Here is a 24591-nt window from a genome sequence, read left to right as displayed (position 1 = left end):
AAACCAATACTGCATCAAGAGCCCATGTGGTCATCGCTTAAAGGACCAATAAGAAGGTCCAGGATGGTTGAGGACAAGCTGGAGTTTTGTAAAAAGTGGAGGCTTGCCTTTAGCCATCCTCCTTCCAATGATCAATGGCCAGTAAGGACATTCTCCTTGACATAGGGGGATGATAGTTGGTGGAGTCTAGCTATGAAGTATGGGAAAGTTCAAGTTCATTAAATTATGGGTTCACTTGAAGGTTAACTTTTCCCCCTTCCAGCAAACGTATTAGTCCACTTTAAATGTGTTGTTATGCTTCGGGGTTTGATAATTAAAACACCTGAGCTTACCCTCTTCCCACAAAATAAAAATGAGACGTTCTATTGGGGCACAGACATTTTTCTTTTAATTAAGTTGGAAGCCAACTTTGATGTAAATATGGGCAGAATGCCTATCTCAGGAAACAGTCCTCCACCCAGCTGGCTGCTTTCTATAGCTGGCTGCTGTTCTGTCTGTGAATCAGATTGGAGGTACAGAGAAAAAATAGACTTTCCTGCCATTGTCCCATTTGGAAGATCTATGCGAAGATACAGCTTAATGAAATGCACATTTATTCTACATACAGTAACTTGTTACAGGCTGGAAGAGTAACATTTCAGTTATGATGGAAAAGCTGATTTTATCATCCTTGGTGTCACTGGCCATTTTAGATTATTCTGACAGGACAGTCCTTGGCTCTGATCAGGAGTTTTGTCCTTTGCACTCTGCTTGTGTAGTGGCACGGCTTGTCCTTCGATGCTTAACAATTTTAGCTCCAGTGGGCCCAGATGTAGGTATTCCTGCAACACAAAATGAGTGTTTTTAGAGCTGCCTCAAAGTTGTTCTGGCAGTAAAGCAACAATTTTTTTTTTAATCTGCCCGGAGGTCATTGAATGCCCATTTTAAGTCCTCATGCACACTGGACATTTTTACAGCGGCTGTTTTTGGCTTTTGACATTTTTTTTCTACAGCCAGAAATCTCCCCAGCATATTAACCACCTCCCAGAGACGTCCCAGCTGACGATCGGTGTTCCACTGTGTCCGGAAGACACAGCGGGCACCGGATCGTGGTGCTGCGCGCTCCCAGGGAGCGCGCACAAGCGGGTGGGGAGGCAGTTTGTAAACGACCACTTGACCCTGCACTGCCACCGTCCGGCTGTTTATATACAATCTGATCATCAGACAGGACCTCTCTGTGAGGTCCCGATCATGTGATCACATGCAGAGTAGTAAGCAAGATGTCACTTCTGACATCATTGCTTTCTACGTGTGAAATCTGTGAATGATCACAGAGATCACATGGTACAGGGTTATTCACAACAGCCTTCTACCATGTGACAGCTCACACAGTATTTCTCAATGGCTGCAGTAATGCAGCCAGAGAGAAGGAGAAATGATTGCTTTTACACCCATAAAGGCTGTAAAAGCAATCAGTGTAAAAAAAGAAAAAAAAAAAATATTCACCCCTTACAAGAAGTACAGTGTCACCATGGTGACACTGTATTGCTAGGGTGACAGTATGTAAAAAAGAAAAAAAAACATATTATAAAAAAGTTTAAAAATTATAATTTTTGGTTATAAACTAATTTTGGTTATTTTTTTTTTGTTTTACTAAAAAGGTAACAGAATAAATTTTGGCCGAGATTTATGATGAAATATTATTTATTTGCTAAATTTTATAAGAAAAACACTTTTTTTCAAAATGTGTGCACTTCATTTACATAGCAAAAAAAAATAAAAATCCCAGTGATGAATAAATACCACCAAAATAAAGCTTTATCTGTCTCAAAAAAATGGTATAAAATTCATATGGGTACAGTGTTGCATGACCGCGCAATTGTCATTCAAAGTGTGATAGCCCTGAAAGCTGAAAATTGGCCTGGACAGGAAGGGGGTAAAAGTGTCCGGACTGGAAGTGGTTAACCAAAGTGTCCATGTGCACACAGACTGTAATCAACTTTTTTTGGCTGGAAAAAACCCCAGAACTAGTGGGTTTCTAGAGGAGCTTTTTAGCTGTAAAAATACTCTAACGCTGAAAAACTCGGTAAATCGTGGCAAACTAGTGTTTTTGGATGTTTTTTGGTTACTCTAAAAACGTGTCAAAACACAGAAAAACAAACGTTTTTTAACATGACTTTAACATTACCAGCGTTATTAAAATGCTCCGTGTATATGGAGCCTAAATGTAGCATTGTCATTTTAAAAAAACATAAAATGATTGTTTGGTTTACTGTCTTAGGCTAGGTTCACAATGAAGTTTGCAGGATGGTTGAAGGTGGAGGAGTCGCACCCGTTCCCGCACCCAAATCGCACTGCGGGAGATGTACGGGACTGCCATTCATCCTGAACGGTACCCCACGCGTCTCAGACTGCAGCACGTTTCCCTGCACCCTAATTTTTAAAAAGTTACATGCACTTTTTTTTCCTATGGGAAAAGTGGGCACAACAGCTCATTGAAATGAATGGACTGCCGTACCTGAGCAAATGCAGGCCACACAGCCCACAGTAGTGTGAATCTAGGCTTTAATAAAAACCCTACTGTGTTCTAAACTTACAAGAGAACAAAACTTTAAAAAAAACATCTTTCTAAATTTTAGATGTTATAATTGTGTACAGTGTACCTCTATTTAAAACTATACTTGTGATAGACAATTACAGCATTAAACAGAGGCACACTGCCATCTGCGAGCTTCAGCGGCCCCTGCAAGCTGCAACCATCTGAATGAAGGCTTCAGCTTGCATGTGCTCATTATGTTATAGCTGAAATTGATCACATGATCAGGAACCACTTCAGAGCTTTGATGCTCTGTAATTATTGAAAACAAAGCTTGAATATAAGTGCAGTGTTATCATTTCACTTAAAGTGGATCTAAAATCACCTTTTTGGTTTTTTATTTGGGGGGGGGGGGGGGTGTTAATTAGAAGGTTAGACTCTTGGTCAGGTTATCTTAGCTTTGCATGCACAATGGAGATTCACCCTCAATTTGTATTTGTAACCATTGTCTTTAGGATTGAATGTGAATCCTCTCCCTTCCTGTTGTATCTTGAGATAGGAAGTGAAGGGACATTTTCTTAAAAATACAAAATGCAAGAAAAGGGGGGAGCTTTAGACTTTTCTCAAGAGCTGAAAGAAATAATCAATTTTTGCTAGACTTTTTTTCCTTCATGGATACCTTGGTACAGCTGCATACTGCTGCTGTGGTCACATTGGGGTTTATTTACTAAAGCTGGAGAGTCCAAAATCAGACTCACTTCTGCATAGAAACCAATCAGCTTTCAGGTTTCATTGCCAAAACTTCATTGAACAAGCTGAGGTTAGAAGCTGATTGGTTTCTATGCAGAAGGGAGTCTGATTTTGGACTCTCCAGCTTTAGTAAATAAACCCCATTATGTCTGCACATATGCACAGGCAGCTGTCCCGCTGCTATGGGTGATGCCAGGCCCACAATCTCCTACTGGTTCTTGAGGTGTTGAGTCCTGTAGAAGACTGCTGCAAAGACCTTCCTCTTACACTTGTTGTTCAAGGAATTCCCCCATGTGGACTGGAAGCACCCAGGAGGGGGTCTGGGACCCCACTTGAGAATTTAAATTTGAGAGGGCATTTATTAAACTGCGGACTATTCTCACGGTGGTTCAACCATTGTTGCCATCTTATTAGAAATACCACTAGTCAAGTGGAAACAATCTAACTGCAGATATTCTACTGATAAGCAATTAGAATCCCCCCTAAAATAGCAGTTTGAACTAGCTGGTTCTGTCCTCCATCCGGTGTTCTGTGTTGGTAGTAGTCATGGGCAACTCCACCCAGGTTCGGTTTGAAAAATCTTGTTTGAAATTCTGCAAGTCTGAACTGAAAGGTGAATCCCAATAAAGTGTATAAGGGGCAAATCTTGTTTAAATTCTAATGGAGTATAGATGTAAAAATGGCTTCTGAATATGTGCAGACCTAGAGTCAGGGAAGTCTTTTTTTTTTTTTTTTTTTTTGTCAACCTATTGGCTTTTGGGTAATCCTGGGCACCTTGTCAGTCATCGGTGAAATCTCAGTTCCTGCTCATCATCCTGGAATTTTGGGCAATATGGCTGTCTATGCAGCGCTGGACCAAACTGCAAGAAGGCCAGCTGATCTGGATCCAGTCAGACCATGGACTAGCAAGAAGTCCCTCCATAGCAAAACTCTGAGGTACAGCAAATCCTGTCCTGGGCAGAACTTCATATACTAACCTTGTCAGCCCTTTACATTAGTGAGGTACACAACTCACAGGCAGATTTTCTCAGCCAACAGTGTGTGGACCTTTAGGCTTTAATGGCATGGCTGTTAAAGCCAAGGTTTTAGGGACATGAGCATGTTGGAGTCTGTCATTCCTAAGGCTCAGAAGTCCATTTCCTTCAAGGTCCATTATTAGATGTGGATAGCGTACTTTGGTAAATCTATTTCACTCCTGGAGTTTCTCAGTAAGACAAATCTCATTCCTTCAGTTGGATCTGGACCATGGTCCTCTTGGCACCATCAAGGGTCAAGTCACTTTCCCTGCCATTCTGTGCCAGACACCACTGGCTTCTACTCGCTGGTTAAGACCTTTGTGCAGGAGGTCTACTATCTACCCCATCCAGTAAAAAATCCCCTATGGCACTGGGATTTTTTTTTTTTTTTTTACTTCTTTAGAAGCCCCCATTTGAACCATTTAGGAATATTCCCCCTATCTACTCTGAGGTGATGACTACAAGAAACACAACTTTGTCAGCTAGGTGTGTTTCTGAGCTGGTTGTCTTTTTTGTTTGACGGTGTCCAGTCCTGTAGGTTGTAGTAAACACAAAGGTTTAACACTTAGTGTTCTTCAATGGACTCCAAGATAAGGATTTTGCAACGAGTATGAATATCCTATTATTTCTCTCAGAGCAAGTTTGAACTGAACTGTTTTGTGTGTTCTGTATATTTAAAATAATGTGTTTGTCCAGAGAATATTATTACTATAAGCTAAAAATGTTTTCTTTATGGATGTTGACATCACACATACAGTAGAAATAATGTCCCTAGTGCAGTCCTATGGAGGTTCCACTTACTTTGAAATCCTTTTCATCCTCCTGCAGCAATTGTTTCAGGTCAATAGAGAGCTGGGAATCTCTGTCCTCAGAGGAGGGGAGCTGTCTGTCTTCACCTAGAAGCAGAAGATTAGTGATACACATATTCATGTTTGGCTGTAGCATGCTCTGCTTCTTTTGTCCAACTTCATGTGTGGCTATGACGGCTAATTAAAACCAGAATGTTCCCTTGGAATCAATAAAACACATACCATACCAGACAGGTCTTCCCTAACCCCCCCACATCCTCCTTCGAGGCCCACTGCATCCGGCTCTTCTCTCCCACCCCCCTAAGGATTGCGGTAATCTATCGGCCTCCTGGTTCCGCATCCCCCTTCCTAGACGACTTCGCCACCTGGCTTCCCTTCTTCCTCTCCTCTGAGCTACCGACCATCATCCTAGGCAACTTCAATATCTCGATCAACGCCAACAGCCTGGCTACTTCCCAACTCCTCCTTCTATTCTCCTCCTTCGCGCTCACACAGCACACTCAGTCCTCCACCCACTCCAATGGAAACACCCTGGACCTTGTTTTCTCCCACCTCTGCACCCCCCACGACTTCACTAACACCCCCTTCCCCCTCTCTGACCACCACCTCCTCACACTCTCCATCTCCCCCTCCCTCAACTGCCCCCTCCCCCCCCCCCCCGAAGCGTCTAACCATCACCCGCAACCTCCGCAATCTGAATCCGACCCATCTCCACCTGGCAGCTGACCATCTGTATGACAGTATCCTCCCTCTGTCATGCCCTGACCTGGCCACTACTGCATACAACGACTCACTGTCAGCTGCCCTTGACTCCCTGGCACCCCTAACCACACGTAGCATTAGACCCCGACCGCTTCAACCCTGGCAAAACGACCACACGAAATGCCTCAAATGACGCAGTCGCGGGCTGGAGCGCTTATGGCGCAAAACCAGATCCCCTCACGCGTTCTCCCTCTACAAAGCCGCCTACACCACTTCCCTCCACGCCGCCAAGCAAGCCTATTTCATAACCCTTATCAACACCCTCTCCACCTGTCCTCGCCGGCTCTTCTCCACTTTCAAATCCCTGCTCTCTCCCCCCCCCACCTCCACCCAGCACCTCACTCACTGCCCACGAGATTGCCAATCACTTCCAAAACAAGATTGATGCAATCCGTAAGGACATTGTCAACTCACAATCCACCTCTCCACTCAGCCCCCCGCCCTCTTTCAACCCATCAACCCTCCCCTCCCCCAACCTCAGAGCCGCACTACCCCCCACTCTACCTAATGCCCCACACACCATCACCTCCCCAACACTCCGTTCCTTCAGCCCAAATACCCCTGAGGAGGTCTCTATGGTCGCCTCACCACCTGCCCCCTGGACCCTATCCCCTCACAGCTCCTCCAGTCACCCCCCCCTTCATCGTTTGCTCCCTCACCCACATCTTCAATCTCTCCCTCTCCACCGGCACCTTCCCCTCCCCTCTAAAGCACGCACACATCACCCCCATACTCCAAATACCCTCCCTTGACCCCACTAACCTTAACAACCTTAGACCCATCTCCCTGCTGCCTTTCACTTCCAAGCTCCTTGAGCGCCTGGCCTACAATCGCCTAAGCGCCCACCTCACTGATAACAACCTCCTTGACCCCGTACAGTCTGGCTTCTGTCCCCTGCACTCCACCGAAACCGCCCTACTTAAAATCACCAATGACCTAATAACCGCCAAAGCCAATGGCCACTATTCTATTCTCCTGCTCCTCGACCTCTCCGCGGCCTTCGACACTGTTGACCACCCTCTCCTCCTTCCCAAACTGCACTCCCTTGGCTTCAGGGATGCTGCTCTCTCCTGGTTCTCCTCCTACCTTTCCCAATGCTCCTTCAGCGTCACCTACAACACTGCCACCTCCCCCTCTCTCCCCCTCTCTGTTGGGGTCCCCCAAGGCTCTGTCCTTGGGCCTCTCCTCTTCTCCATCTATACCTCCTCCCTTGGCAAACGTATTCACTCCCACGGCTTCAATTACCACCTCTATGCCGACGACACCCAAATCTACCTCTCCACCCCCCACCTCACCCCCTGCCCGCCTCGCCCACCTCCTAAACGACATATCAGACTGGATGTCGCTCTATTTCCTCAAACTTAACCTATCCAAAACTGAGCTCCTGGTCTTCCCCCCGCCCCGCGCCCCCCCCATCCTCTCCATCACTACTAACAACGCCACCATCTCTCCCACCCCACACGTCAAAGTAGTGGGTGTCACCCTGGATTCCCACCTCTCCTTCCTACCCCACATCCAACTGCTATCTAGATCTTGCAGGCTCCACCTCCGCAACGTCTCCAAGATACGCACATTCCTCACCCCAGACACCACCAAACAACTCGTACACTCCCTCATCATCTCACGCCTGGACTATTGCAATTCCCTTCTCACTGGCCTACCCAAACGAACGCTATCCCCACTCCAGTCGATCCTAAACTCTGCGGCCAGACTCATCCACCTCACCAACCGCTCCACATCTGCCTCCCCCCTCTGCCAATGCCTTCATTGGCTCCCGATTGCCCAACGCATCAAATTCAAACTGCTAACTCTGACCTACAAAGCCATTCACAATGCCACCCCAAACTACATAACTGACCTGATACCCAAATACTACCCTACCCGTGGCCTCCGCTCCTCACAGGACCGCCTACTCTCTAGCTCCCTGGTCTCCTCCTCCCACGCCCGATTGCAGGACTTCTCTACGACTTCCCCCATCCTCTGGAACTCCCTACCCCAATCCATCAGACTGTCACCTACCCTCCTCACCTTTAGGTGCACCCTGAAAACCCTCCTCTTCAGGGAAGCCTACCCCACCCTCAGGTAACACCTGACCTCACCTAACAGCCGATCTCCTCCACTTCTCCCACTACTCCGTCCCCCACAGCCATTTCCTCCTGTACCACCTTCCCCTCCCTCCTAGATTGTAAGCTCGAAAGAGCAGGGCCCTCGAACCCCTCGTGTATTGTATTGTTACTGTCTTGTCTCATATTCTGTCACCCTTGCTACTGTACAGCAATGAGCATACCCTTTGGCGCTATATAAATACTGTATAATAATAATACACAGAACTCCAGCTAAACAGTCCACATCAAAGAGCCAATGGCAACAACGAAGTTTGTGATTTCTCTTTGCATTCTCCATCTCTGGATACACACTGCACCCATATTTCTTTTAGCATTTCCTAAAAGAAATATGGGACTTGCCATAACAGATCCCTTCTGAGTATGCTGTTGACCCTCCAGCCACTCTACTGGAAGCTTTCTCTTCTAAAATCCTATCTTAACGAACATTTCTTTGGAATGTTCACTGAACCTATCCCATGATCCTCTGGTACGTTCTGACACTATCCTCTACACCAGGCATCACTAAGTGGCAGAACGTGTCACTATCCTATCTGGATTGCTGCAGTCCCACCATTTAGGAGCCAATTCTTCCAGCCATAACCACTATCATCCTCACAAAGCCATCAGTGGAGCCAGGACAGTTCTGGACAGAGGGTGAGAGCTGCTTGCGTTAACAAGGTGATGATTGGTTGCTATGATGCAGGGTGGTTCTAGCAACCAAACACCAGCTTGCAGCTCCTGCCCTCTGATCTGTCTGTGCAAGGTAGGACTGGGGGGGGGGGGGGGGGTGTCTGAGGGCAGTAATTTTGTAGGGGGACTGTGGAAAGGAGGCAGAGGACAATACGGTTGGGTTGATGTCACGGGAGTGTGAGATGATGCGAAGGGGAGTTAACTGTGATGTGAAAGAAGTCGCCAACCCTGTTTTTAAAATTGCGCAGCACCATGCTGCGTGTTGCTGCAGCAACGTGGTTTGGCAAGTGTGAAAATCCACCACAGGTGCCTATGTGTGGGGGTGCCAATAATACGCATCTGCTAAAGTGCAGCGTGTTCCTCTGGGGGCCAGGAACATGTGCGATTCTGAGTGCGTTTCCCAGCTTTAGGAATGGGAACCTAGCCTAAGAAGAGAGGGGGGGCTGTGGTGGGAACTAACTGAGTCATCGCACAAAAAAAACACGATTTGGACTTCCGCTGGAGGAAAAATTTTTTTATTGCCTGGAGCTCCATGAATTTTAATTCAATACCTCTGCTCTACAACATATAAGACACACTGTATTTTTAGGCTGGATTCATACAGTTCCATGTGTTGCAGCATGTATGGGGTAAAATGTATATGTAGGTGTGTTTGGACCTGTATAGTGTTCCATTTAAACCACATGTGAACTAGACACATAGGACAAAATTGTAGTTTTACTTGTAATGCCAAATATCAGAATCAGCCAAAATTCAAGCAGCATATGGTCAGCTTTAAATTGGCCATATAATACTGGAATTTAAACTACTGAATTCTGCCCACTGTCCCCATCTCCACAACATAGGGATGACTATTTCTGTAGTGTGTAGCACCCTAATTGATAGGTGCTAGGTTTAAATAGATAGAATTAGTTGTGTTTTTTATAGGTACATTTGGTTGCCACGCTGTAGTCAGAGTGGCTGTAATTATTTGTTAGGTAAAAGTATAGTTAGCTAACTGTACCTGGTGAGCTGTGATCATTTAGTTTGGTCTGCTCTGTGTGCTCAGCTTCTGCCAGTCTGCCTATAGCTTCCTCTGGATTCTGGAAACTTGAGAGGTTTCAAGATCATGGGTGTGGAGTTATGCACATGCCAGCATGAATATTAATACAGCTCCAGCTTATCCTAGAGAACTCTGATGGCATGCTGGGTAACTATATATTCTATGAGCTCACTCAGCTCTGGGTCTTTCCTGTATAGGATTGTCCAGCCTGAGATAGGGCACGTTGCCCTCCCCAGGCAACTACTTCCATGTGGGTAACCTCAGGGCCTGAATGCTGAGATGTGGATTCCACTAGGCTGTCTACTGAAGATCTAGGTCTGGTATCACGGAGGAAGACGTCCATATGCTCTTGGGCCTTGTGAGTATGGTGGGCCTTGAAGGATCTTAGACACTGTGCTACTTCATCCAACTCTTACACTAGAGAGTCATCCGCAGGTATAGCAAAAAGGGAACCACTGGCTGGTGTCCCAAAGAGCTTTGTCCATGTAATTCTCCATTTCAAAGGACTCTACTCATGCTTGCTACTACTGTTGCAATAAAGTGGAAGTCTAATGTTTGATTCAAGCATGAACTTTGTCATAACTTATCTTCGAGAACACTTAAAGTGCAACTTCAATCTCTCAATTACTATGGACTATTTCTAATCCTTGTGCTGCTAGCATTAGTAAACAGATCGGAAAGTATATCATTTAATTGTTTTATCTTTTTTTTTTTTTTGCCTTCCTTCATTTACCTTCTGCTTTCCATGATGTCACACATCCCAGGAGTCTTCAGGAAGGAAGGGAGGGTTCTCAGCTCAGCCAATGCCTAAGAGCTGAGGAAAGATGAATTCCAGGAAGGAACTGCTACATGAATCATCTGCCCTTACTCAAGATGGCCACTACCAGAAATGCCAAGGGGTGCTTTTCAAAATGATTTCTCAGCAAAATAAAGCATGGGGATAAGGATGGATGGGGGACTTTGTTTTGAATATTAAAAATGAATTATAAAGTCCTTAACTGGTTTTGAATTTGGAGAATCCCACCTAATTCCCCCATCCATATCCTAGTTCTCCAAAAATAAAAACACTACCACTAGACCCGTTAGTGAAGAAATGTGTGAGTGAGCCTATATGTCTGGCTGTGGAGCAAAATATTTGGGGAGGACCTGGACAGTATTCCTGCAGCTCTTACGGGAGTAGCACTACAAGTGCAAGAACTGCTAGAATTTCTTGAGAATAACACAGACAACAAAAGGTGGCTATCGATTTCTTACAAGAGCAGCAGGTTTGCTTTTTTTTTTTGCTTTTGCACTTCTCAAACATAAAATGATGTCAATGATAATTTTAACAGCCTTTTCTTTTTTGCCTCCTTTTGGTCTATTGTTAGGATTTACATACACTTTACTGACAATCTACATCTATGACAAACCTTCATCATCAGAGGTTATGTCCAGATCCTGTTTGACCAACCTGTTCTCTAGAACTTCTGGTGGATCCAGGCCAACCACCTGCGTTAGGAAGGCATTCCTGGAAGAGAAGGAGAAGGGGGTAGAAGCTGTGTTCTGGGATCCCCAGCCAACTTTTATTTAGAAAAATTCCACATCTGGATTATTAACACTTCTCACTAATCATTATTATTATACAGAATTTATAAAGCGCCAATAGTTCGCTCAGCGCTGTACATTACAATGGGGGACAGAACATGTGACAGAACAGTACCAATACAATGCAAAACATGAGGGGATTGAGGGCCCTGCTCTTTCGAGCTTACAATCTAGGAGGGAGGGGATAGTGGTACAGGAGGAGATAGCTGTGGGGGATGGAGTGGTAGGAAGAGTGGAGGAGGTCGACAAGTTAGCAGGGGGTGGGGTAGTCTTCCCTGAAGAGGTGGGTTTTCAGGGTGCGCCTAAAGGAGAGGAGAGTAGGTGATAATCTGATGGGTTGGGGCAGGGAGTTCCAGAGGATGGGTAACACCCTGGAGGCGGGCATGGGAGGAGGAGACCAGGGAACTAGAGAGAAGAAGGTCTTGTGAGGAGCGGAGTGTGCGTGCTGGGCGGTACTTGGATATTAGGTCAGTGATGTAGTTCGGGGCAGTATGGTGAACAGCTTTGTACGTCAGCATTAGGATTTTGAATTTGATCCGTTGCGCAATCGGAAGCCAGTGGAGGGATTGGCAGAGGGGGGTGGCGGAAACGGAGCGGTTGGAAAGGTGAATGAGTCTGGCAGCCGTATTCAGGATGGACTGAAGCGGGGATAGCCAGCGGCGAGGCAGGCCAGTGAGGAGGGAGTTGCAGTAGTCGAGTCGTGATATGATGAGGGAGTGGATGAGCTGTTTAGTGGTTTCTGGGGTTAGGAACGTGCGGATTTTGGCGACGTTGCGGAGGTGGAGTCTGCACGAGTTTGTGATCATTTGTGAGGAATTCCTTATTCTGCACCATGGGTGTCAAACTGGCGGCCCTCCAGCTGTTGCCAAACTACAAGTCCCATGAGGCATTGCAAGATTGACAGTTACAAGCATGACTCCCAAAGGTAAAGGCGTGGTGGGACTTGTTTCGCAACAGCTGGAGGGCCGCCAGTTTGACATCCCTGTTCTACACAGATCTGGGTGCTCTAGACCCATGTACAGGGCAAAGGGCAACCCTGTGGATAAATGAACCGTATCCCATGTTCTACTAAAGTAAAACTTCACTCTCTCAATCAACATGGACTATTTTTAATCCTTTTGCTGTCAGCATTAGTAAACAGATATCAAAGTATATAATATTTACACGTTTTAAATTGTTTTCTTACATTTCTTCAGTTACTTCCTGGTTTCCAGGCCTAGGCAATGATGTCATACATCCCATGAGTCTTCAGGAGGGGAGGAGGGTTTTTTTTTTTTCAGCCAAGCACAACCTCCTGCCTGCTTGCCTGAGCTAAGGGCAAATGGATCCCAGGAAGTAAATGCTACATGAATCATCTGCCCTTACTCAAGATGGCCACAACTAGAAATGCTAGGCTGTGCTGTGATTTCTCAGCAAAATAAAGCATGGAAACATGGATGGATGGGGGAGTTTGAATATTAAAAGTAAATAGCGCTTCTGGTTTGTGGTGCTCAGGTACAGTGTAGTTCCACTTCTAAGTGCCATCAACTCAAGTTCGACTCCTAGCAACTTAATGAATGAGAGATCTAAAAAAAGAAGCCGGTTGAAAACTTGATGATTTTGATGAGACAGTGGTGAGAACTATCTCATATAAAGGCTCATTTTAAAGAGAGAAGCAAAATGGCAACTGATGAGATCACAGAACCAATTCTATATACTGACATACAAATGTATATAAATACGATTATGTACAACCACACCAATAGACATGTATTCATGTATACATACAATGTATTCTCACACATACTGTACATACATCAAACAACATACTGATAAATATACAGACTTCCATTGTCCTTAATGCCTCATTTACATGGGCTACCGGGGACCAATATAAAAGACTGACTGAGCTGCAGTTTTGGGCCTTGTCCCCACCTGTGTGCTGTGGCTTGGCATAAATTCAACCACAGGTTGCGTTCCATCGACACTATTCAAGTGAAAAGGGCCATGCCACAACCACCCAAAAACCACATGTGATATAGCTGTACAGTGCTGAGGCCTTTCAGGGCTTGAAGCAGGTGGTGAGGAGGCAATATATCACCTCTGACCCGCCTGTTCAATGCCTCTGAAAAGTGATCATCTCTGGATCGGTTTTCAGAGGGGTGTTGAACACCACCACCAGTGCAAACACACCCCAATGCCCAACTCCAGCCCAATTTTATTCTTGGACAGAGTGGGGTAGATTTATTTTTTTTAATTTTCTGTGACCCTCCAATAGTGAGGTTTTTACTTACTTCCTGTCCATACAGGAAATGCATGGATGGTGGCTACACAAGGAGAAGAAGAAACAGACAGCCATAAAAAGAAATAAAGTCAAAAGTTGCATTCCTGCCCCACTTCGAATAAAAAATGTTTTTCCCTAGGTTCACACTGTGACGGGAGTGACTTTTGGGGGTGGGGGGACCCCTGTATCATCTTCCCAAATTCCTTTAACTCACCCTGTGCCTGTTAAGGGGTACAGGGTGTGAATGGGAATGTATATTGTGTATTGGTGTGGGGATTGTCCTTTGTTCACTGCAGGTGGTTGTCCATTGTTATCTGCCATGTGCTGCATCCCATTGTTCTGTGTCTTGGTTGGGGGGGTTCCTGTAGCCCTTCCCAGGGATGGGGCAGGCCGATGATGTGTTTCCTGTAGCCCTTCCCATTCATGGGGCGGGCTAATGATGAGTTTCCTGTAGCCCTTCCCATTGATGGGGCGGGCTTATGTGTTTCCTGTAGCCCTTCCCACTGATGGGGTGGGCTGATGATGTGTTTCCTGTTCCTGGTTGTGTTTCCCCGCCCTGTGTATATATCTTGTGTTTTATGTAAAAATAAAAGAGTTGACTTCCTGTCTTAAGAAGAGTCTGGTGCTGTCTATTTCCTGCATAATCAGCGGGTGGTGTCCGGGGGTTTGTGTTCAGACAGGGAAGCTGCAGTATAATGGAAATACCCAAGTGCAGTCGGGGTCCGGTTCTGTTACACACACCTACTGCAGTGTTTTGCATTTTGCAGAAACGCAGTACAGTCCATTTAAAATGATTTCCTATGGGACATGCTCACATCTCCGCGTTTTCACCCGGTGCATTTTTTGGAAAGGGTCAGGGACTTTATTGAATGCAAAACATTGTGTTTTTGGTTCTATATACTTCAATGGGAACGCTGCAGAAAAGCATGTATTGCATTTGTGATGCTTTTTTGCCGCGTGTTGCGTTTAAAATCTGTCTAGCAACAAGAAAAAAATAGAAAAAAAACACAAAATGCAGCAAAAGCGCAAGTGCAAAAACGCAATGCAGAAATGCCTCAAACACAACCTACAAAGGTGTGAACCTAGACTTTGTGTCCATCTTGGAGAGATTTCCCATCACTTCCTGACATGACAGAAAGGGGAAGTCTCCTCCTAATAGGGACAAAGAAAGCAATAAAAATCCAAGGGTCAATTCAGTCATGGTCCAATTTGAAGGAGCTGCTTAGGTCTGCATGGGACCCCTCCATGTAAAGGACTATCCAAACCTTCCAGGTCTTTGGACCTTTGAGGACAACAAAAATTAAACGGTCCCTGGCCTGTCTCCTGGAAACGAGTATGTTTTGTCTACAGTCCACCCAGAACAGGGCTCCTGCTGTTGTTAACAGTTGGCTGTGAGATGGGGACCCCTTCAGATCATTACACACAATGCAATCCAAAAGCCAATTTTTTTTCATGCTCGATGTTGGCAGTTGTGTGATCCAGAAGCTTCTCTATGCTGGGAAACCCTCGTTCCTCTAAGGGGTTAATCCCTCCTGCATTAAAAGCTTGAAGAACATTTATTACCCCGCATGTGCACTTAAGAGTGTACCTGGATATTTTTAGATCCTGAAGCCGGCAATTGAAAAGATGACTTATTAATTGCAAATTTTCTTGCTCCGTCTTATAAACAGTCTTCTCCAGATCCTGAATGTCTTTACTGTAAATTGCAACCTGGAGAGGATGAGAAATGCGAATAAAAAAACGTTTAGGACACAGAGTCCTAAATGGAAAACCTTTTAAGGAGAACAAGTTTTAACGATGATTGAAGACCTTCACCCCTTAAAGCTGAACTCCAGGAAAACAGCTAATTACTTAGATGAAATACATATAACAGGTCTACTTTACCCTGCAAAGGATTTGTAAGGCTTCATTCAGTTGTAAAAATGTTACCGATGTTATTACACGTGTTTTCTGGGAGAAAAGTTCCTGCGTAATGATCAGTAAAACACTTGTGTATAGATGCATAAAGACGTATACAGTTGTGCTCAAAAGTTTGCATCCCCTGGCAGAAATTGTGAAATTCTAGCATTGATATTGAAAATATGACTGATCATGCCAAAAAATGCTCTTTTATTGAAGGATGATGATCATATGAAGCCATTTATTATCAAATAGTTGTTTGGCTCCTTTTTAAGTCATAATAACAGAAATCACCCAAATGGCCAGCATAAGAAGTCTCCGCCCCCTGGAATGTTTGTCCTTGGTACAGACACACAAGGTGACACACACGGGTTACAATGCCAATTAGAGGTTAATGCCCCACATCTGTGGCTTTTTAAATTGCAATTAGTGTCAGTGTATAAATAGTCGATGAGTTTGTTAGCTCTTACATTGAAGCACTGACTAGGCTAGATACTGAGCCATGGGGAGCAGAAAAGAACAGTCAAAAGTCCTGCGTAACAAGGAATTTTATAAAGATGGAAATAAAAAGATGTCCAAAGCCTTGAATATGCCAATCAGTACTGTTAAATCACCTATTAAGAAGTGGAAAGTTCGGGGATCTCTTGATACCAAGCCAAGTACAGGTAGGTGTACATAACTTGTTATGATGATAATTTATATTCCCCTTTGTTTATAGCTAATTTAGGCGTGTACAAATGCATATACATGAGCAAGCGTGTAAATCACATGTTTGGATTCTGTGTTCTGAAAGCAGCTCAAGTTTACTCACCTGTGTGAATGACTCCACTGAAAACAATGTAAGGCCCCTTTCGCACGGGTGTTCCATTTGTTTCATCAGTTCAGTCACGTTTTTTCAAAGAAAAAACGGATCAGTTTACATCAGTTTCTCATCAGTTGTTTACATCCTTTACCAATGAAAAAGGGATGCAAAAACAGACCGTATGCCCATTTACATCTGTTTTTTTGTCTGTTCCATTTTTTTTACGGAACAAAAATAGGCCCTTTCCACACAGGCGTTCCGTATGTCCATTTTTCATCTGTCCATACCCATGTATTTCTATAGACTAGCAGATGTAAGCGGGTTATCATCTGTTTACATCTGTTAATATCTGCATCTATTAGCCACTTCCTGACCGCTCTATAGCAGAACTACTGCTACAGGGCAGCAGGGCCGCGAAAAATCACTTATATATACGTGATTGTGTGTTCTTGGGTAGGAGGCACGCACACGCCCTACCCGTGCCACCATTGGCTGCTTCACCTGTCGATCACCGGGTCCTGGCCGGTGATTCTCCGCTGGCACCCAGTGATCACCAAGTATCACTGACAGGGGAGCGGTCTGTATGTAAACAATACAGATCTCTCAGCTGTCAGCTCCAGCACGCTGCTTTGTATGGCTCTGCATAGCAGAGCCAAACAAAGCAGTGTGCTTGCATAGTAAAGCACAACACACAGTAAAATACACAGAACACACAGTTAACTCTTTGATCGCCCCAGATGTTAACCCCTTCCTGCCCAGTGCCATTAGTACAGTGTCAGGGCTTTTTATTAGCACTGATCACTGTATTGGTGTCACTGGGGATGTCAGTGGCAGTTAGTTCCCCCCAGTGTCAGAATGCCCGCCGCAGTCCCGCTATAAGTTGCTGATCGCCACCATTACTAGTATAAAAAATAAATAAAAATCCCAGTGTATTGTGGGAACTCGCTTCTTTAATGGTAGAGCTTCTTCAAAGCACACAGCAACTCGCTTTCTTTTCAGGGCCTTTTTAGCCCACTTTTATTTAAACAAAAGTTCAAAACATAAGAGGTTCCCACGCAGGGGTATCCACCATCACACAAAACACCGATTCAGCCTCCTGGCTTATACTCAACTTGATGTCTGTCTCCTGCAGACTTCTTCAAGACACAGCTCTTGCACGCCACTAGCACACAGCTAGTCTCTAGCAGCCCCTTGCTGCTTTTTGGCTTCCACCTCTCCTAGGTGAAGCCCACCTGACTCCTATGTGCCGGGGTGGAGCCCTGCTGACTCCTAGCTGCCGGGGTGGAGCCCAGAACTCTGGTCCTGACTCTATCTAAAGGCCTGCACACACCTGTGCAATCAGTCTCCTGGCCTATTCCAACACCTGGTCCCAGGATTGGAGATTTCATCCCTCCCAGATCTCTTTGAAATCTCCAAGCTCCAGATCCCAAAACAGACCTTACAAACACAGGAGAGTGAAAAGCCACTTTCCTCCGTATCAAACATTTACCCTGGAGCCCCTCAACCTGCCTTGTTGAGAATCCTGGGTGACTGATCACCAAACTGTCACAGTATATATACCGCCATTTGTAAATGCTATAACTTTCACATAAACCAATTAATTTACACGTGTTGGAATTTTTTTTTTAGCAGGTCGCAAAATACATTTTGGCCTAAATTTATGTCGAAATTAGATTTTTTACGTTTTTTGACTGGACATGTTTAACCTCCCTGGCGGTATGATTATTTCAGATTTTTGGTGCTGAAAGCGGTACCATTTTTTTGCATGGAAATATGTATTTTTTTAATTGTAGGCTGTAATTTTTAGGAAAAACTCACTGAAATCTGTCCGAACAAGAGTCTAGTAAACATCCCGGGTATGATAAAATTTGAAACACAAAATCATAAATTATAATTTAATAAATAATCACAAAAATAATATAAAAATAATAAAAAATTTAATTCAATAATATAATCAAACCAAAAACACTGAAATTTGAAATATAGCGCCAAGTTCGCACATTGCTGAGCTCAGTCGCAGAATCGTTTTCAGTGTCTGATGACGAATTTCCCCCACGAATCATTATCACTCAATTCTGCAAGTGGTTCTGATTTACTATCGCTGTTCTCTAGCTGATCTAAACCGCTTTTGACCTAAAGGGACACTTTTTGGACGCCATGGACGTTTCTCAGTTTCCAGGCAGAAAGAACAGACAAAATGCAGGCAGGGCGCCGGACAAAGCACTCAGGACAAAATGTATGTGAAATTGGTTGAGACAGCAATGTTTTACTATGTAAAATTTAAAAAAAAAAAAATGACATTTTTTAAAATTTTTAAATTTCCCGCCGCCTGCGGCGCCCGTACGTCACGACGTCACAGGGACAGGACACAGAAGCCGGATGCCGGCATCGGCCGGAGGAGATGGCCGGGGACGCTGCAGGGGACACATCGTGGGAGCGCAGGGTAAGGTAAGTGAAGAACACATGCCGGAGCAGTGCCGCATGGTAAGCCCGAGTGTAGCTCGGGGTTACCGTTTGTGGTACTGAAATGTTACCCCGAGCTACACTCGGGAATACCGCTAAGGAGGTTAATAGCAAAAAGTCAAAAATATTGTTTTGTTTTTTTCAAAATTGTCGGCCTTCTTTTGGTTATAGCGCAAAAAAAAAACGCACAGGACATCAAATACCACCAAAAGAAAGCTCCATTTGTGGGAAAAAAGGACATACATTTAATTTAGGTGCAGCATTGCATGACTGCGCAATTGTCAGTTAAAGTAATGCAGTGCTGTATTGCAAAAAAATAGCCTGGTCATGAAGGAGGTTAAATCTTCTGGAGGGCAACTGGTTAACATCCATTTTTTTGCACAGAAGAAAGCCCTTTTTTTCTTTCATTAAAAAAAATAGAACAGGCAAAAACAGATGTAAACGGACATACAGTCCGTTTTTACATCGGTAAAGGATGTAAAAAACTGATAAGAAACTGACAAAAAACTGGTATGTTTTTTTTTTGTTTTTTTTTTTAAACGTGACTGAGCTGATGAAAAAAACACGGAACACTCATGTGAATGGGGCCATAGGGCTTTGTTCCATTTCAAAAAACAGATGTTAACAGAAGCAGATGTCAACGGATGATAACGGATAATCATCCGCTAGCCCATAGACATACATTGTTGTCTGTTTTTCATCCATAAACGGACAGATGAAAAACAGACATATGGAATGCCCGTGTGAAAGGGCCCTAGCTGTGTTCAGATATATAATTTGTATATGTGTATTTTTACTGCCGTGTGACTGAAGCCTAATGCTGTCCATTCCAACCTGCGACTTACACAGCCCCCTACCACAGCCAGCGATCTAGACCTGACCTTTCTCTGATGCAGGTCAGGAGCAGCAACAGATTGATGAGGTCACCTGTCTGCTCTCTCCTCCTGTTACTTGTCAGCACACTGCGAATGAAGGACCCCTGAGTGGCCCCAAGTACTTAGAATATACACTCACCAGCCACATTATTAGGGACACCTTGCTAGTACCGGGATGGGCCCCCTTTTGCCTTCAGAAAAATGCCTTAATTCTTCGTGGAATAGATTCAACAAGGTGTTGGAAACATTCCTCAGAGATTTTGGTTCATATTGACATCAGTTACTGTTGCCTTTCTCTCATCTTGAACCAGTCTACTCATTCTCCTCTGACCTCAACAAGGCATTTTTGTCCACACAACTGGATACTTTCTCTTTTTCACAGCATTCTTTGTAGATCCTTTAGATGATTGTGTGTGAAAATCCCAGTAGATCAGTTTTTGAAATACTCAGAGCAGTCCATCTGCCACGTTTAAAGTCACTTAAAACCCCTTTCTTCCCCATTCTGATGCTCAGTTTGAACTTCAGCAAGTCGTCTTCACCACATCTACATGCCTAAATGCATTGAGTTGCTGCCATGTGATTGGCTGATTAGCTATTTGTGTTACCAAACAATGGAACAGATGGACCTAATAAAGTGGCTGGTGAGTGTATGTATATATTAGATAACTGCTTGACTTGGTGTCTTTTTGTAATATAAACATATGATATAATTCATTAAAAGATCAGACTGAGTTAGAAGAGGGGTTGGAGGTTTATGTGTTACAAGTCATGGACTGGGCACCAATTAACTATATCAACATTTTTCAGCTGGGGCGGTGTTTGCGCACCCCCATGGTGCCATGAATATAGGATGTAATTTGCCCAGAATCAGTGTCATGCATTGCCAAGGTGCAGGCGGGCCGACCACCAGCACCATAGCAACCAATAAATATCTAGGGCAGAACTCATGGTGTATGGCATTGGTCCTGGTAAGGTGGCATGCAGATCCCCCCCAGCATTCAGGAGAGGACAAAAGTTCACCACTGCTCAGACCTGCTATGCCTCCAGCCCATGCTGCTGGAGCTAAGGCTCTGATAGGAAGAGGGGACTCTATGATGGGAGGACTCTCATTTATAGGACAGCCTTTGATGTATAGGGGGAACTCTGATAGAAAGGAGGGGGCTTCTGATGTGATGGGAGGACTTTGATATATCAGGGGGCCTCTGGTAGGAAGGGAGGCTTCTGATGTGATTGGGGAACTCTGGTGTTACTGGGGGAAACTGATGTGAAAGGGGGGCTTCTGATTTGAAGTTAATTTCAAGGTGGTTGAGTGCATTGTTCAAGAGTCAGGTTTCCCATTGATAAATACTATTTTTGTTTTTTACATTTTACACTGGGGGTGCCTCAAGATTTTGCATATTGCTGAAGGGTGCCACAACTGAAAAAGACCATTTTGGACACATATGATTTCATGCAGTAAGCCCCTAGTTACCTCTTTCTTCATCCACTCATTCTCTTGGATTTCTTTCTGGCTTTCCTGGTCAATATGCTTCACTGCGTCCTAGGAAAATATTATAAGAAATACTTTTATTTTCTGTTCTATGACCATGATACTTAAATGCTGGCCATACATGGTTAGAAAACTGTTTTTGAAAAAAAATGATTGGATTGGAGTCAAACATACGTGCGTTAATGCCGTCATCGTATCGAAGTATTTTGCTCAATTGTCGGCATATTATCAATCGTTAACAACGTAAATTATACATTTTTCGTTGATCGGTGGAAGTGATGTAAAGATTTTTTGAGCTATATGAACCCTCCTACTCGCCAACTGTATTTATAGAAAGATTTTTCTTTTCATTTCTTGTACTTCCAGGGCTACATTTTGCTGTAGATTTTTTCAAACGTTTTTTGATCAATTCCACTATTAATGTTTAGGAAATCAATTGTTTAGGCTCCAAAAATCTGACATGACAGTTCTTTTTTTTTTGCCATCCAATTTTGCATTTCGCTAAGCGAAATTAGCCCCCTGACATTTCTAAAGTCGAATGATCAAGTGCGTAAAACCCTTTTTTGAACGATTTTCCAACTGTGTAAGGACAGCATTAGACTGCCTACAAAGTTACAAAGTTGCAGTCTGATCCCTGGGGGAGAGAAGACTGAGGAAATTATTATATTATTATACAGTTTTTATAAAGCGCCAATAGTTCGCTCAGCGCTGTACATTACAAAGGGGGACAGAACATGTGACAGAACAATACCAATACAATGCAAAACATGAGGGGATTGAGGGCCCTGCTCTTTCGAGCTTACAATCTAGGAGGGAGGGGATAGTGGTACAGGAGGAGATAGTTGTGGGGGATGGAGTGGTAGGAGGAGTGGAGGAGGTCGGTCAAGTTAGCAGGGGGTGGGGTAGGCTTCCCTGAAGAGGTGGGTTTTCAGGGTGCGCCTAAAAAAGAGGAGAGTAGGTGATAATCTGATGGGTTGGGGCAGGGAGTTCCAGAGGATGGGTGACACCCTGGAGAAGTCCTGGAGGCGGGCATGGGAGGAGACCAGGGAACTAGAGAGAAGGAGGTCTTGTGAGGAGCGGAGTGTGCGTGTTGGGCGGTACTTGGATATTAGGTCAGTGATGTAGTTCGGGGCAGTATGGTGGGCGGCTTTGTACGTCAGTGTTAGGATTTTGAATTTGATCCGTTGCGCAATCGGAAGCCAGTGGAGGGATCGGCAGAGGGGGGTGGCGGAAACGGAGCGGTTGGAAAGGTGAATGAGTCTGGCAGCCATATTCAGGATGGACTGAAGCGGGGATAGCCAGCGGCGAGGCAGGCCAGTGAGGAGGGAGTTGCAGTAGTCGAGTCGTGATATGATGAGGGAGTGGATGAGCTGTTTAGTGGTTTCTGGGGTTAGGAACGTGCAGAGTTTGGCGATGTTGCAGAGGTGGAGTCTGCACAAGTTAGTTAAAGATTGGACTTGGGGCTGGAAGGATAGGTTGGAGTCCAGAATGACACCCAGTACTCTGGCCTGCGGGGCGGGTTTGATATTGGCATTGTTGGATGTGATGGAGAAGTCAATGGGGGGTGGTGTCCGGGCTGGGGGAAAGACAAGAAACTCGGTTTTGGAGAGGTTCAGTTTAAGGAAGTGGAGCGACATCCAGTCTGATATGTCGCTCAGTAGGTGTGTGATTCGGGCAGAGACCAAGGGGGTGAGGTGGGGGGTTGAGAGATAGATTTGTGTGTCGTCGGCATAGAGGTGGTAGTTGAAGCCGTGAGAGTGTATGAGTTGGCCAAGGGAGGAGGTGTAGATGGAGAAGAGAAGGGGCCCGAGGACAGAGCCTTGAGGGACCCTAACAGAGAGGGAATGTTTCTTCTTGCCTGCAGAAGACTGATGACTTCACCTCAGCCTAGGCAAAGTCACTTAACTTAAGCACAAGGATGGCTTTAAAATGATTAAAGATCTTTTTTTTTCTTAAAAAAATTGAGGCTGTATATGTACCATGTCTCAAATGTATTCATGCAGTCAAAGCTGATAAGAGTATACATGATCTTTCAGTGTCAGTCAGCGCCAGTTGAAGGAACCGAATCACCTGACTGGACCAGAGCGACCTGAAAATAGGTATCTTTCTTATAACCAGGGGCGGACTGACCATTCGAGCACTCAGGCACTGCCCGAGGGCCCGGGGTCAGTAGGGGGCCCCATGAAATGCCCCTGGTACCTCTTTATTGGCTTTTTTGGGTGTGCTTTGAGTGTGGGCAAGGACACAGGGGCCCCATGATCCCCTATTGCCCGGGGGCCCCATGAGTTGTCAGTACGCCCCTGCTTACAACAGATCTTTCTTACAAAGATTAGCCAGAAGGATATTAGGAGGGAGGATGGAGCATTTTTAGAAGTTAGGTTTTGACCAGAATTCTACATTAAGGTAATATTGAGGAGATTTCACCAAAGTCCATAGAGAAACTCCAGCAACCTTAGCCCAAGCCCTGATGAAGGGAGATTTTTTGACCACAGAAACGCGTTGGTTACTGCATGTTTACTGGTTGTCATTATACTGTCAGAAATAAAGATATATGGATTTTTGAGCTGATCATTTTCAAGGTGAGGGGTTCCCATGCAGTGGAATCATCCCCCCCATGTTGTGTTTTCCAAGTGGTCGAGGTTTAAGTTGGTAAGAGCTACCATCAATTTTTATATGAAATTGATAGTACAGAAGGTTTAGTCCAGTGCCTCAATTTGTATTATTTCACCTGTTTCAAACTAAAGTTCTCTGTACTCCCACACAAATGAATTTATATGCATGTCCTGATTTCCTAGAAATGGTCAAGACTGATGCTACTCCTCCATCAGTTTTCCTGTTGATTGATACCCTTCACAACAGGTATAAACAGGTATAAACTGCATGAACATACCAGCAGCTACCATTCACTTTCGCTATGGCCAAATGTGAGGCTGTTCTGTACAGACGAACTTTTGACACTTCTAGGTAATGTTGGAGCTTACCAACCCTTATATATCTAATCATCCACTATTAGGATGGGCTGCCACATTGGCCAATAGGAATGTGTGAAGCGGGAGGGGGTGGGAAAGTCTTGTTACTCTGGTGCCCTCTTAGAGCCGGGACTCTGATTATAACAACTATAATGGAGCGCCATACATACCAGTGTGGCCATCTCTCTTGTCAGACCCATCTTCCTCTCTGTTTCCTTGTCTATCTTTTCTTTTGTCATCTCCAAGTTTCTTCTGAAATGTTCTGGATGGAGAAGAGAAGAAAACAGCCAAATCTACAAGGGGTTTTAAGTGCATGGAAAGAAATAAAAAAAAGTATATTACTTGATTCCCTCCAGGTACGGTTTGCTGGTACACTGGCCTAGGTATTGCAGCCACTCTTGAGCCCTGCGCCCTGTGTGATACACAATCCTGAGCCCTGCGCCCTGTGTGATACACAATCCTGAGTCCTGTGCGATATGCACTCCTGAACACTGCGCCCTGTAGGATACACACTCCTGAGTCCTGCACTCTGCGCATTACTTATTCCTGAGCCCTCTG

The 24591-nt window shown here is 44.7% G+C and overlaps 1 protein-coding gene across 2 annotated transcripts in view; it reads right to left on the bottom strand.

Moving 5' to 3' along the window:
- Positions 1-576: 576 nt before the first annotated feature.
- Positions 577-24591, bottom strand: part of CCDC83 (coiled-coil domain containing 83) — a 100832-nt gene continuing 76817 nt past the window's right edge. For both annotated transcript variants that reach the window (XM_089662402.1, XM_089662403.1), the window contains exons 6-11: positions 24204-24295; positions 21047-21115; positions 15125-15246; positions 11099-11196; positions 5083-5177; positions 577-821 (exon numbers count right to left, since the gene is read on the bottom strand). In XM_089662402.1, the coding sequence (XP_089518528.1) occupies positions 642-821; positions 5083-5177; positions 11099-11196; positions 15125-15246; positions 21047-21115; positions 24204-24295 (656 nt within the window). In that variant the 3' untranslated portion in view covers positions 577-641. The remainder of the gene's footprint in view (positions 822-5082; positions 5178-11098; positions 11197-15124; positions 15247-21046; positions 21116-24203; positions 24296-24591) is intronic.

This window comes from Staurois parvus, unplaced genomic scaffold (genome assembly GCF_062004578.1).
Source record: "Staurois parvus isolate SC_StPar_1 unplaced genomic scaffold, SC_StPar_1.0 ptg001468l, whole genome shotgun sequence".
NCBI lineage: Eukaryota > Metazoa > Chordata > Amphibia > Anura > Ranidae > Staurois > Staurois parvus.
The sequence above is the reverse complement of the archived record's forward strand: the minus strand, read 5'-3'. Positions and strand labels throughout refer to the sequence as shown.